This window comes from Leucoraja erinacea, chromosome 30 (genome assembly GCF_028641065.1).
Source record: "Leucoraja erinacea ecotype New England chromosome 30, Leri_hhj_1, whole genome shotgun sequence".
Taxonomy (NCBI): Eukaryota; Metazoa; Chordata; class Chondrichthyes; order Rajiformes; family Rajidae; genus Leucoraja; species Leucoraja erinaceus.
In genome coordinates this window covers 28,136,368-28,150,754 of record NC_073406.1, presented here as the reverse complement: position 1 = coordinate 28,150,754, position 14,387 = coordinate 28,136,368, and the positions used below count along the sequence as shown (strand labels likewise).

General features: G+C 44.4%; 1 protein-coding gene across 5 annotated transcripts in view; it reads right to left on the bottom strand.

The window, feature by feature from the left end:
- LOC129711774 (protein kinase C zeta type) overlaps positions 1-14,387 on the bottom strand; it is a 458,626-nt gene that overhangs the window by 54,255 nt on the left and 389,984 nt on the right. For 4 of the 5 annotated variants that reach the window (XM_055659714.1, XM_055659713.1, XM_055659715.1 and 1 more), the window contains one exon: positions 12,486-12,565. In XM_055659714.1, coding sequence (XP_055515689.1) covers positions 12,486-12,565 — 80 coding nt within the window. Of the gene's footprint in view, positions 1-3,669; positions 5,384-12,485; positions 12,566-14,387 lie in introns of those variants that run through there. The other variant, XM_055659716.1, reaches the window with a different exon arrangement.

The window sequence follows — 14,387 nt, the reverse complement described above, 5'->3', positions numbered from 1 at the left end:
GGATAAATGTGGGGTTATCCATTTTGGTGGCAAAAACGGGAAAGCAGACTATTATCTAAATGGTGGCCGATTGGGAAAGGGGGAGATGCAGCGAGACCTGGGTGTCATGGTACACCAGTCATTGAAGGTAGGCATGCAGGTGCAGCAGGCAGTAAAGAAAGCGAATGGTATGTTAGCTTTCATTGCAAAAGGATTTGAGTATAGGAGCAGGGAGGTTCTACTGCAGTTGTATAGGGTCTTGGTGAGACCACACCTGGAGTATTGCGTACAGTTTTGGTCTCCAAATCTGAGGAAGGACATTATTGCCATAGAGGGAGTGCAGAGAAGGTTCACCAGACTGATTACTGGGATGTCAGGACTGTCTTATGAAGAAAGACTGGATAGACTTGGTTTATACTCTCTAGAATTTAGGAGATTGAGAGGGGATCTTATAGAAACTTCCAAAATTCTTAAGGAGTTGGACAGGCTAGATGCAGGAAGATTGTTCCCGATGTTGGGGAAGTCCAGGACAAGGGGTCACAGCTTAAGGATAAGGGGGAAATCCTTTAAAAACCGAGATGAGAATAAATTTTTTCACACAGAGAGTGGTGAATCTCTGGAACTCTCTGCCACAGAGGGTAGTTGAGGCCTATTCATTGGCTATATTTAAGAGGGAGTTAGATGTGGCCCTTGTGGCTATGGGGATCAGGGGGTATGGAGAGAAGGCAGGTACGGGATACTGAGTTGGATGATCAGCCATGATCATATTGAATGGCGGTGCAGGCTCGAAGGGCCGAATGGCCCACTCCTGCACCTAATTTCTATGTTTCTATGAGAGAGAAGAGAGAGAGAAGGGGGAGAGGAGAGGAAGAGGGAGAGAAGAGTGGAGAAAGAAGAGGGGAGAGAGAGGAGAGAGGAGGGGAGAGAGAGGAGGAGAGAGAAGGGAGAGAGAGAAGATGGGAGAGAGAAGAGGGGAGAGAGAAGGGGGAGAGAGAAGAGGGGAGAGAGAAGGGAGAGAAAGAAGGGAGAGAGAGAGAAGGGTTAGAGAGAAAGGAGAGAGAGAAGAGGGGAGAGAGAGAAGGGGGAGAGAGAAGGGGGAGAGAGAAGAGGGGAGAGAGAGAGAGAGAGGGGAGAGAGAGAGAGGGGAGAGAGAGAGAGGGGAGAGAGAGAAGGGAGAGGAGGGAGGGAGTGAGAGAGGGGAGAGAGAGAAGGGGGAGAGAGAAGGGGGAGACGGGAGCATGGGGTTCACTTTCCCACACAAGCCCTGGGTGACTAGGCAATCTGAACCCAAGCACCAAGTTGAAAGCGGCCAAAGGTGGACAGCCCCCGCTCTCCCACGGCCACCCTCCGCGGGCTGCGGGTGGTGTGAAGGTTTGGGACAATGTTCATGCCTTCACAGTGATGTGATGGACGTGGGGGTCTGGACCAATCGCTGACACGTCCCGTCCCCCCCGGCAACGTCAAGTCTGTTATTGGACTTTCCTGTTGAGCGGCAGTTGGTCCTTTGGCTTGTAGGCGACGCAGCCGTTCGGATACGTGGCGTTTCGACAGAGCGGCCATTCAGTAAGTTTGCTTTTAGGCAATGCAGCTTATTGGTTCGTTGGCTTTTAGACGTCCCGCCCTTTCGGTTAGTAGGCGTTCCTTTCGGTTAGTAGGCGTTTCGTCTTCTGACTCTCAGTTTATTGGCGTTTCGGCTTTGTTTCCATTTGGTTCTTTGGCTTCGACTTCTTTGCTTCGGCTTCTTGTCTGTCGGCACCACGTCCGGGTACCGAGCAAGTGGGCAGAGAACTGGTTAATGATGTTTAATGCAGATAAATGTAAGGTGTTGCCATTTTGGGCAGTCTAACCAGGGCAGGCTTTTCACAGTAAATGACAGGGCTCTGGGGAGTGTTGTAGAGCAGAGGGATCTAGGAGAGCAGGTACATAATGTTTGGGCAAAGATCTATCATTTATTTATTTGCCTCTGTACTCCACAATTTGAGATTTGTAATAGAAAAATCACTCGTGGTTAAAGTGCACATTGTCAGATTTTAATAAAGACCATTTTTATACATTTTGGATTCACCATGTAGAAATTACAGCTGTGTTTATACATTGTCCTCCCATTTCAGGGCACCATAATGTTTGGGACACATGACATCACAGGTGTTTGTAATTGCTCAGGTATGTTTAATGCATCCTTAGCTCTCAGCACCTAGCCTATCCTCCAGACTTCCCATCATCTTTGGAAACTTTTATTGCTGTTTATCAACATGAGGACCAAAGTTGTGCCAATGAAAGTCAAAGAAGCCATTATGAGCCAGAGAAACAAGAATAAAACTGTTAGAGGCATCAGCCAAACCTTAGGCTTACTAAAATCAACTGTTAGGAACATCATTAAGAAGAAAGAGAGCACTGGTAAGCTTACTAATTGCAAAGGGACTGGCAGGCCAAGGAAGACCTCCACAGCTGATGACAGAAGAATTCTCTCTAAAATAAAGAAAAATCCCCAAACAACTGTCCGACAGATCAGAAACACTTTTCAGGAGTCATGTGTGGATTTGTCAAGGACCACTGTCTGCAGAAGACTTCATGAACAGAAATATAGAGGCTACACTGCAAGATGCAAACCACTGGTTAGTTGCAAAAATAGGACGGCCAGATTACAGTTTACCACGAAGTACTTAAAAGAGCAACCACAGTTCTGGAAAAACATCTTGTGGACAGATGAGACAAAGAATAACTTATGGCAAGAGAAAAGTATGGAGGAGAGAAGGAATGCCCAAGATCCAAAGTATATCACCTCATCTGTGAAACATGGTGGTGGGGGTGTTATGGCCTGGGCATGTTTGGCTGCTGAAGGTACTGGCTCACTTCTACAGCAAGACAACGATCCCAAACATACTGCTAAAACAATAAAGCTAAAAAATGGTCAATTCTTGAGTGGCCATATCAATCACCTGATCTGAACGCAATTGAGCATGCCTTTTATATGCTGAAGAGAAAACTGGTGGACTAGCCCCCAAAACAAGCATAAGCTAAAGATGGGGGATTATGTATAAACACTGTTTTAATTTCTACATGGTGAAACCAAAATGTATAAAAATAGCCTTTATTAAAATCTGACAATATGCACTTTAACCACATATGATTTTGGAATCAATCATAAAAGATGAAATAGCGGCACATTTGGATAGCAGTAACAGGATCGGTCCGAGTCAGCATGGGTTTACGATGGGGAAATCATGCTTGACTAATCTTCTGGAATTTTTTGAGGATGTAACTAGGAAAATGGACACGGGAGAACCAGTGGATGTAGTGTACCTGGACTTTCAGAAAGCATTTGATAAGATGCCACATATGAGATTAGTGGGCAAAATTAAGGCACATGGTATTGGGGGTAGAGTGCAGACATGGCTAGAAAACTGGTTGGCAAACAGGAAACAAGGAGTAGGGATTAACGGATCCCTTTCAGAATAGCAAGCAGTGACTAGTGGGGTACCGCAAGGCTCGGTGCTGGGACCGCAGCTATTTACAATATATATTACTGATTTAGATGAAGGGGTTACAAGTGACATTAGCAAATTTACAGATGACACAAAGCTGGGTGGCAGTGTGAACTGTGAGGAGGATGCTATGCGAATGCAGGGTGACTTGGACAGGTTGGGTGAGTGGGCAGATGCATGGCAGATGCAGTTTAATGGGGGTAAATGTGAGATTATCCACTCTGCTGGCAAGAACAGGAAGGAAGATTTTTATCTAAATGGTTTCAAGTTGGGAAAAGGGGAAGTACAACGGGATCTGGGGATCCCGTTGTACTTCAATGAAAGTAAGCATGCAGGTACAGCAGGCAGTGAAGAAAGCGAATGGCATGTTGGCCTTCATAACAAGAGGAGTTGAGTATAGGAGCAAAGAGGTCCTTCTGCAGTTGTACAGGGCCCTAGTGAGACCACATCTGCAGTATTGTGTGCAGATTTGGTCTCCAAATTTCAAGAATGACATTCTTGCTATTGAGGGAGCCCAGCGTAGGTTTACAAGGTTAATTCTCAGGATGGCGGGACTGTCATATGCTGAGAGAATGGAACGGCTGGGCTTGTATACTGGAATTTAGAAGGATGAGAGCGTATCTTATTGAAACATACAAGATTATTAATGGTTTGTACACGCTAGAGGCAGGAAACATGTTCCTGATGTTGGGGGAGTCCAGAACCAGGGGCCACAGTTTAAGAATAAGGGGTAAGCCATTTAGTACGGAGATGAGGAAACAATTTTTCACACAGTTGTGAGTCTTGTGGAATTCTCTGCCTCAGAGGGCGGTGGAGGCCGGTGCTCTGGATACTTTCAAGAGAGAGCTAGATAGGGCTCTTGAAGATAGCGGAGTCAGGGGATATGGGGAGAAGGCAGGAACGGGGTACTGATTGTGGATGATCAGCCATGATCACATTGAATGGCAGTGCTGGCTTGAAGGGCCGAATGGCCTACTCCTGCACCTATTGTCTATTTTTTACATTACAAATCTCAAATTGTGGAGTACAGAGGCAAATAAATAAATGATGGGTCTTTGTCCCAAACATTATGGAGGGCACTGTAGTTACTTGAAAGTGGTGTCTCAGGTAGATAAGGTGGTCAAGAAGGCTTTCGGCACAATACCCTGATTGATGAAGACTAATGAGGGTAGAAGTTTGAATATTATGTTTTGTTACAGCTGTATAAGGCTGGTGAGGCCACAGTTGGAGTATTGTGTTCCGTTACGGTCACCCCAGAAGATGTTGTTAAGCTGGAAAGAGTGCAGAGATTTACAAGAATGTTGCCAGATCTCGAGGGCCTGAGATGTAGGGAGAGGTTGGGCAGGTTAGGAATGTATTCCTTGGAGCGTAGGAGCATGAGAGGTGGTGGGTATATGGAATGAGCTGCTAGCAGATGTAGTTGAGGCAGAAAATACACCAACATTTAAAAGACATTTGGACAGGTAAATGGATAAGAAAGGATTTAAAGGCATATGGCCAAAGGTTGACTGGCAAGATTGGTATAGATGGGGCACTTTGGTCGGCATAGGTGAGCTGGGCTGAAGAGGCAGTTTCCATGCTGTATCACCATGTCCCTATGACTCTGAGTGTTGCGGGAGAGGGTAGGGCAATGGATGTTATCTACATTGATTTTATCAAGGCATTTAATAAAGTCCCACATGGTAGGTTGATGCAGAAGATGCCCGGGATTAATAGTGATTTGGACCTGTGGATTCAGAACTGCCTTTCTGACAAACGATGGTGTGGTGGAAGGACAATATTCAGATGAGGTGGAGTCGATAGGGATCTGTGGTGAAACCGCTGCTGTTTGTGATATATATAAATTACTTGGACGTAAACGTGGTCGAGAAAGTAAATTCGCAGATGACGCCAAGATTTCTGGGGTTGTGAAGAAGGATCTGAAAGTACATAGCGAGATATAGATCAGCAATAGAAATGGGCAGAGAAATCACAGAAGGAATTTAATCTGAGCAAGTGTAGATGTTGCACTTTGGGAGGTGAAATGTAATGGGAGAATATACAACCAATGGCATGACCCTTAATAACTTTGATGTACAGAGGCAGGGCCAGCCTTAGGAGGTGCGGGGCCCAATTGGGAACAATTTTGGTGAGCCCCAGGTTCCCAGCCAAGGTCTGTCAGCCCTGGTATCCCTATGGATCCCTATAATCCCTATGGATTCTACACTGCGTGAATCTCTCCTGCTCCCTCACGTTTGACTGTCAGTAGCTCCACTGGCTTCCAACCTTTACCCTAGCTGCTAATTACCATTAAACTGCATTATGTGATTGGACACAATGCCCTTGGAGACAGCGGTTGATTGGACGGGAGGAGACCGAATTGTTGATTGGACGGGAATTTTAAGGCAAGCTGGTTGGTGATTGGATGCAACCCCCTTAGAGACAGCGGTTGATTGGCCACCAAAGAATCGGGCACAAATTAATTGACAAATAGGAAAATAATAAAATCGCTGGTCGGTGCGAACTCAGTGAACTCGCTGTATCTCCAAAGTAAACAGTATAACATGCAGGTACATTCATTTAAAATAAAATTCAGCGATTATTTCACATGATTTCTCACTGTATCTGACCAATCTCTGTTTAAGACGTTTGGTCTGCCTTCGGCATTGACTCTGAACTAAAAACCTAAATCACTCAATTGTATCGTCACATTGGACTCAGTAAACTCACACATCTCTGCATTCAGGAGGCTGCCGTGGTTGAAATAACCGGCTCTGAGACCAGAGTGGGTAATGCGACCTAAGATGATAGCTTTTCTCAATAAAAAAAACAGTGACGTTTTTCACTCTAACCATGATGGCTAGAGCTTCTTGCAAGGTGATCTATGACCTTGCTAAGTAAATATTGTCGTAACGCTCAGTTGAGGTCTAATGAAGAAGATATTCATTACATTGTTCAGTGGAGCCCATGGATGTGTCACTGATAACAGTGAAGAAAGCAATCTCCACACTGCTTGGCCCTGCGTTTAATGAACTAACTTTTAAATTACTTGAAATAAAAGTTGGTTTCTCTTTGTAACAAATGTCAACCGTGCTTCTTTCTCTAACCTTCCGTAATTCAGTTGACTTTTATTTAAAGTGGAAGATGCAAACATTGTCAGCTCCACCTGGACTTTGCCCAGAGTGACTGGGGAGTCCAGAACAAGGGGCCGCAGTTTAAGAATAAGGGGGTCGGCCATTTAGGACTGAGATGAGGAAACACCTTTTCACCCAGAGAGTTGTGTATCTATGCAATTCTCTGCCACGGAAAGCAGTGGTGGCCAATTCACTGGATGTTTTCAAGAGAGAGTTAGATTTAGCTCTTAGGGCTAACGGAATCAAGGAATATGGGGAGAAAGCAGGAACGAGGATACTGATTTTAGATGATCAGCCATGATCATATAGAATGGCAGTGCTGGCTCGAAGGGTCGAATGGCCTACTCCTGCACCTTTTTTCTATGTTTCTGTCTCTATGACTGATAGAAATGCATGCTCCATTCTTGAAGGTATCTCGTGCGGGATTTGAAATCCCCGTCAAGTCATAATGTACCAACAAAGATGCTCTGCTTTCTTTCCATAGACTATCTGCTCTAGTTTAGTTTAATTTAGTGATATAGCACGGAAACCCGACCCTTCGGCCCACCAAGTCCGCACCGACCAGCAATCCCCGCACACAAACACTATCCCACATACACTAGTGACAATTTACATTTGTACCAAGCCACTTAACCTACAACCTGTACGTCTTTGGAGAACAGGAGGAAACGGAAGATCTCAGAGAAAACCAATGCAGGTCACGGGGAGAACGTATAAACTCCGTACAGACAGCACCGGGCATCAGGAAAGAACCCGGTTCTCTGGCGCTGTGAGGCAGCCACCGTACCGCTGCGCCACCATGTCGCGAAGGTTTCTCGTGCGAGATTTGAAAGTCCCGGTCAAGTCATAATGAACCAACAAAGATGCTCTACTTGCTTTCCATAGATTATCTGTTTAGTTCAGTTGAGAGATACAGCACGGAAACAGGCCCTTCGGCCCACACCGACTCCTGCACACGGACACTATCCTGCACACTTCAGACTGAGAGTCAGGGGAGAGGGAAACTAGAGGTATGAAAAGATACAGAACAAACCCCAGAACAGAATGATCTGTTCGGTACCTTTTCTCACCTCTAGTTTTCCTAATAATATGGAAACCTTTGAACCATTGAAACAAAGATAGACACAAAATGCTGGAGTAACTCGGTGGGACTGTCAGCATATCTGGAATGGATATTCAAGGAATGGGTGACGTTTTGGGTTGAGGCCCTTCTTCTGACCCTTTAACCATTGAACCAGCTCATTGGAGGTCTGTGAAACAGTGCAGGGCAATGCACCTTCTAGTTTTGTCCAGCACATTGGGAAAGTGAGTTATGCATTACTCTAAAACCTTGGCAACAAAAGTCAATGACCCTCCCCCCCCAACAGAAAGGAACCGCAGATGCAGCCGTCACCGCAAAACGTCAATGATTCTGGGAATGCCGAGGCGACAGTGTGAGAGAAAGGGACTGAGAGAGCGGGAGAAAGCGCGAGAGAGACGAAAAGGGAGCGGGAGCGCGTTCCTTTGAATAAAATTCACAGGGCGTCATTAATATTTGGTCAAAACACAATTACATTTACTGAGTAATGTGGATCGATGCATTGATAACACATTGTGTAACTACATGTTAACTACTAGTTGTTAACAAGTGCTACAGTAGAAATTAACACATTCTTTTTGTCTGATGGCCGGTGCAGTAGTTTTTATCCATGTTGGTTTAAAAAAAAAATCCGTACAAGGCGAATGTTAAAAAAAAAAATTGTATTTAGCAACGCGAATTCGTATTTCCGTACGAAATACGGAAAATTAGCGCGGGGCCCCCCATTGGCACAGGGCAGAAGGATCTCGGAATAACTGTGCATAGTTCCCTGAAGTCCCTTACTGAAGTCCCATGGACTTCAGTAAGGCCTTTGACAAGGTTCCTCATGGAAGGTTGGTTAAGAAGGTTCAATGGTTGGGTATTAATGGTGGAGTAGCAAGATGGATTCAACAGTGGCTGAATGGGAGATGCCAGAGAGTAATAGTGGATGGCTGTTTGTCAGGTTGGAGGCCAGTGAAAAGTGGAGTGCCACAGGGATCTGTGTTGGGTCCACTGTTGTTTGTCATGTACATCAATGATCTCGATGATGGTGTGGTAAATTGGATTAGTAAGTATGCAGATGATACTAAGATAGGTGGGGTTGTGGATAATGAAGTAGAGTTTCAAAGTCTACAGAGAGATTTATGCCAGTTGGAAGAGTGGGCTGAAAGATGGCAGATGGAGTTTAATGCTGATAAGTGTGAGGTGCTACATCTTGGCAGGACAAATCAAAATAGGACGTACATGGTAAATGGTAGGGAATTGAAGAATGTAGGTGAACAGAGGGATCTGGGAATAACTGTGCACAGTTCCCTGAAAGTGGAATCTCATGTAGATAGGGTGGTAAAGAAAGCTTTTGGTGTGCTGGCCTTTATAAATCAGAGCATTGAGTATAGAAGTTGGGATGTAATGTTAAAATTGTACAAGGCATTGGTGAGGCCAATTCTGGAGTATGGTGTACAATTTTGGTCGCCTAATTATAGGAAGGATGTCAACAAAATAGAGAGAGTACAGAGGAGATTTACTAGAATGTTGCCTGGGTTTCAGCAACTAAGTTACAGAGAAAGGTTGAACAAGTTAGGGCTTTATTCTTTGGAGCGCAGAAGGTTAAGGGGGGACTTGATAGAGGTTTTTAAAATGATGAGAGGGATAGACAGAGTTGACGTGGAAAAGCTTTTCCCACTGAGAGTAGGGAAGATTCAAACAAGGGGACATAACTTGAGAATTAAGGGACTGAAGTTTAGGGTGGTAAAGAAAGCTTTTGGTGTGCTGGCCTTTATAAATCAGAGCATTGAGTATAGAAGTTGGGATGTAATGTTAAAATTGTACAAGGCATTGGTGAGGCCAATTCTGGAGTATGGTGTACAATTTTGGTCGTCAAATTATAGGAAAGATAGTCAACAAAATAGAGGAGATTTACTAGAATCTGGGTTACTAGCCTGGGTTTCAGCAACTAAGCTACAGAGAAAGGTTGAACAAGTTAGGTCTTTATTCTTTGGAGCGCAGAAGGTTAAGGGGGGACTTGATAGAGGTCTTTAAAATGATGAGAGGGATAGACAGAGTTGACGTGGATAAGCTTTTTCCATTGAGAATAGGGAAGATTCAAACAAGAGGACATGATTTGAGAATTAAGGGACAGAAGTTTAGGGGTTACATGAGGGGGAACTTCTTTACTCAGAGTGTGGTAGCTGTGTGGAATGAGCTTCCAGTGGAAGTGGTGGAGGCAGTTTCGATTTTATAATTTAAAAATAAATTGGATAGGTATATGGATGGGAAAGGAATGGAGGATTATGGTCTGAGTGCAGGTAGTTGGGACTAGGGGAGAATAAGTGTTCGGCACGGACTAGAAGGGCCGAGATGGCCTGTTTCCGTGCTGTAATTGTTATATGGTTATATGGTTAAAGGATGTAATGGCTTTGGAAAGGCCACGGAGGAGGAGCACCAGAATAATGCCTGGGTCAGGGGGTAATAGCAACAGGGAGAAGTTGGACAGACTTGGATTGGATTACTATCCTTGAGGTCCTTTATTCGAACATTTTCCTAACCCCCTGCATTCAGTCCACGGGTCTGCTATGTCACCTGTGCCAATGTGCACAACAACATCTGGCTGGCCAGCCTACCCACTTGCGAATGTCCTACAGCTGCTCCTGGACATCCTGGACCCCGGTATCAGGGAGGCAACACAACATCCTCGAGTCTTGTTTGCTGCCACAGCATCTCCTGTCTGTCCCCCCAACTAACAAGTCTCCTATCACTATTGCTCTGCCTGACTACCTTTGCCAGACTTATCGCCACACACCTCACTGCTGCTGCCCTCACTTGCCCAGTCATCTCCCCCCAACAGAATCCAAAGAGCCATACCTGTTGTCGAGTGGAATGGCCACAGAGGACTCCAACACTCTGTGCCTTCTCCCTTTCCCTGTGGTCATCCTATTACTTTCTTCCAGTACCCAGAGGCGTGACCACCTCACTAACTCCTATCTATGACAGTCATACGTATGAGCCTGAGGTCATCCAGCTGCTGCTCCTGTTCCCTAATGCGGTCCATAAGGAGCTGCAGCTGAATGTAACCCCCGCCTATGGACCTCAGGGTCACTGGAAGTTTCCCTGGCCACCCATTATCCGGCAGGAGGAACATACAACTGCCCTAACTACAATCTCTACTGCACTAGACAAAGGAAAGTTTACGAAAGAAAGGAAAAAATACATACCGTACCTGATCCCACCTTGACCTTCAATACTGAAGCCTTTCAAGTCAAAGCCTCACACTTACTCTCTACATGGCACTTCACCACCACAGGGCTGCTCCCAGCATGACCGCTCCACTCGGATCTACCTTCCTTTTATACATCCACTAGAAGCAGTCACTCCAGGATGCATTACTATGTGACAGATTACAGGCCGCATTTGAAGTACTGTAAAAATGTTTATGCCCCATATGGTCCAGAGGAGGTCAAGAATGATTCCAAGAATGAGTGGGTTAGCATATGATAAGCGCTTGACTCGCTGGAGTTTAGAAGGTTGAGAGGGGCCCTCATTGAAACTTACAGAATAATGAAAGACATACGGTAGATAGAGTGGATGAGGAAAGGATGTTTGCATTGGTGGGAGAGTCTAGCACCAGAGGTCATAGCCTCAGACCTAAAGGGCACTTAAAGGTGAGGAGGAACTTCTTTAGTCAGAGAGTAGTTAATCTGTGGAACTCATTGCCACAGAGGGCTGTGGAGGTGAAGTCAGTGGATATTTTTAAGGCAGAGATAAACAAATTCTTTATTATAACAGGTGTCAAGGATTATGGGATGATGGCAGGAAAATAGGATTAGGAGTAAGAGTTCAGCCATGACTGAATGGTGGAACAGACTTGATGGACTGATTCTGCTCCTATAACAACTAAGCTTGTGACAAGCAAGGAGAATGAGCAATGCAAATACAACAAGAATATTAGTGCCATATTTACAATATTATGGGGTGGAAATATAACTTGTAATTGGCAAATTCTTCTACTGAGTTGTCCCTTAATTAGTCATGGCATAAAAAAAGCACCCAGGAGAAGTTTCTTTTTAAGTTGGCGAGATTTGGAAGGCATAGAATGCTGGATTTATGTTATCTGTGGTTTCAAGCAGAATCAAGGTCTAAACTAGCCTCAAAATAAGAGCATGCATTAATAAGAACATAACACAGAACAGCATAGGAACCGGCCCTTTAGGCCACAATGTTTGTGCAACACACGATGCCCAGCTGAACTGATCTTAGCAACATGATCCATATCCCTTTAATCTCTGCACTTCCATGTGTCTATCTAAAAGCCTCTCAAACGCCACTTTTGTATCTGCCTGCACTACCACTCCTGGAAATATGATCCAGCCCCCCATCACTGTGTAAAAACAATGTCCCCCACATCTCCATAAAACTTTATCCCTCTCACTTTATAGCTATGCCCACTAGTGTAGGACATTTACACTGATAAAAGGTTCTAACTATACTTTTCTTCTCTTCAAATGTTTATCCAATTGTTTGGAAAATTACGACTGACCCTGTTTTTATCATTTTTAATGGAGGCACTGTATTGATCATGTACTTGCTACTCATAAGGTATTGCTTGATGTTCAAAAGAACGTCTGGTTCTTTTGCCAACCTCCTGAAACCTGTGTCCTCTGGTTACCTCTGCCACTGAAACCATTTTTTCTTTATTTCCTTTATCACAATCCATCATGATTTTAATTACAATCTTGGAATGCAATAAAACACAACGGTGTCAACAGCTCATTTTCACTCCTTTGTTCTCATCTCGTTATTGTCTTTGGGTGAATATATTGTTTTAAAATCACCATTTCATAACCAGCCTCTTACCTTATTTAGAAATCCTTTCAGGACACTGGCTGCTTTTACAGAAAGTGATCTAGGGATTCGAATGGGCTTCTCCAGAATGACTATAAAATCAAAACAGAAGTTGGATTTATGATAGATGCTAATTCTCTTTCAGGCCTCAATCATTCTTCCATCAAATAGTATTCAATATGTTACACACACAAAATGCTGGAGTAACTCAGTGGGACAGGCAGCATTTCTGTCTGTCTGGCCCGCTGAGTTACTCCAGCATTTTGTGTCTATGTTTGATATAAACCAGCATCTGCAGTTCATTATGTTCTATTTATTTTACTTCATTAGATCAACTACAGCTTAAGGAGAGAGATGGGTTAAGGAGAGAGATCCTATTCTTCAGTTCTGGAATTCACAATCTGACTTTTAACTGCTGAACTTAAACTCCCTCCTTTTGCCATCATGGCTCCGAGTACATTTCTAGGCCTTCAAACCAGGTCCCAATTCACTTCCCAGTGATGTGTGACATTAAATACAGGCAGGGGACACTTCTCAGAATGTGTGAAATGTCTCGTAAATTGCACTCATCCTTCCAAGCTGAGAGTATTCCAACATTACTGCCACCTGCCCTAAAAATATTGGAAAGGCTTGAGGTCTCCAAAGACAAGTCGCTCCCCTGGGTAACTAGCCTCTGCCTTTGTCTTGTGGCTGGCCCATTTGAGTTTCTGGTCAATGGTGAATGTTGGTGGAGGGAGACGGAATAGTTGTCATGCCATTGACTCTTTCTTGTTGGAGACAGTAATTAGCTGAATCTTTAGTGGCACACATTTTACCTCCCACTAATCAGCAGCCACGAACAACTGCATTGACTGAGGCGTTGTCAATAGTTTGCAATCATTAGTGAATATCCCTTCTACTGAGCTAATGAAGGGAAGAAGGTAATTGAAGATGTCTGGGCCTCAGAGACTGTCCTGAGGTACTCCTGTGGTTATGTCTTGTGGCTGGAATAATTGACCTCCAACAAATACAACTTTTTGCAAAGCTTTAGGTCCAACCGCAACTCCTGACTTCAGTTTTATCAGGACAATGAAATGCTGCCTTGGTGCCAAGGTCAGTCACTCTCACCTCACTTCTGAGGTTCAGCTCTTTCACATGTTTGGAACAAGGTAATAATGAGGTCTGGAGTGAGTGGTCCTGACAAGACGCAAACCAGGCATTGAGCAGGATATTGGTGAGTAGGGAATACTTGACAGCACCGTTGATGATACCTTCCATCACTTCACTGGTGAATGAGAGGAAACGGGTTGGGCAGGTTCGAATTGTCCAGGGTAATTTATCCAAAATGTTGGGGAGATGCCCATGAAGAGAAAGCCAATAATAGTGAGATAATGCAATGCGAGGATAAAGAAGGATAACTGCCACTACGGTCATTCCCTCTTCTACCGTAGGGCAGAAGATACAAATGCTTGAAAGTACGCACCACCAGATTCAAGAACTGTGTCATCCCCACTGTTATAAGACCCACTGGACGGTTGTCTCATAAACATAGAAAATAAGTGCAGGAGGAGGCGACTCACCAGTCTCCCCTGCGGGACCTTATCAAAGGCTTTCTGAAAGTCTAGATACACTACATCCACTGACACCCCTTCATCCATTTTACTTGTCACATCCTCAAAAAATTCCAGAAGATTAGTCAAGCATAATTTCCCTTTCATAAATCCATGTTGACTTGGACTAATCCTTTTACTGCTATCCAAATGCCCCATTATTACCTATTAAATAATTGACTCCGCCATCTTTCCCTCACCAAAGTCAGGCTAACTGGTCTGTAATTCCCCGTTTTTTCTCTCTCGCTCCTTTCTTGAAAAGTGGGATAACATTAGCCATCCTCCAATCCACAGGAACTGATCCTGAATCTATTGAACATTGGAA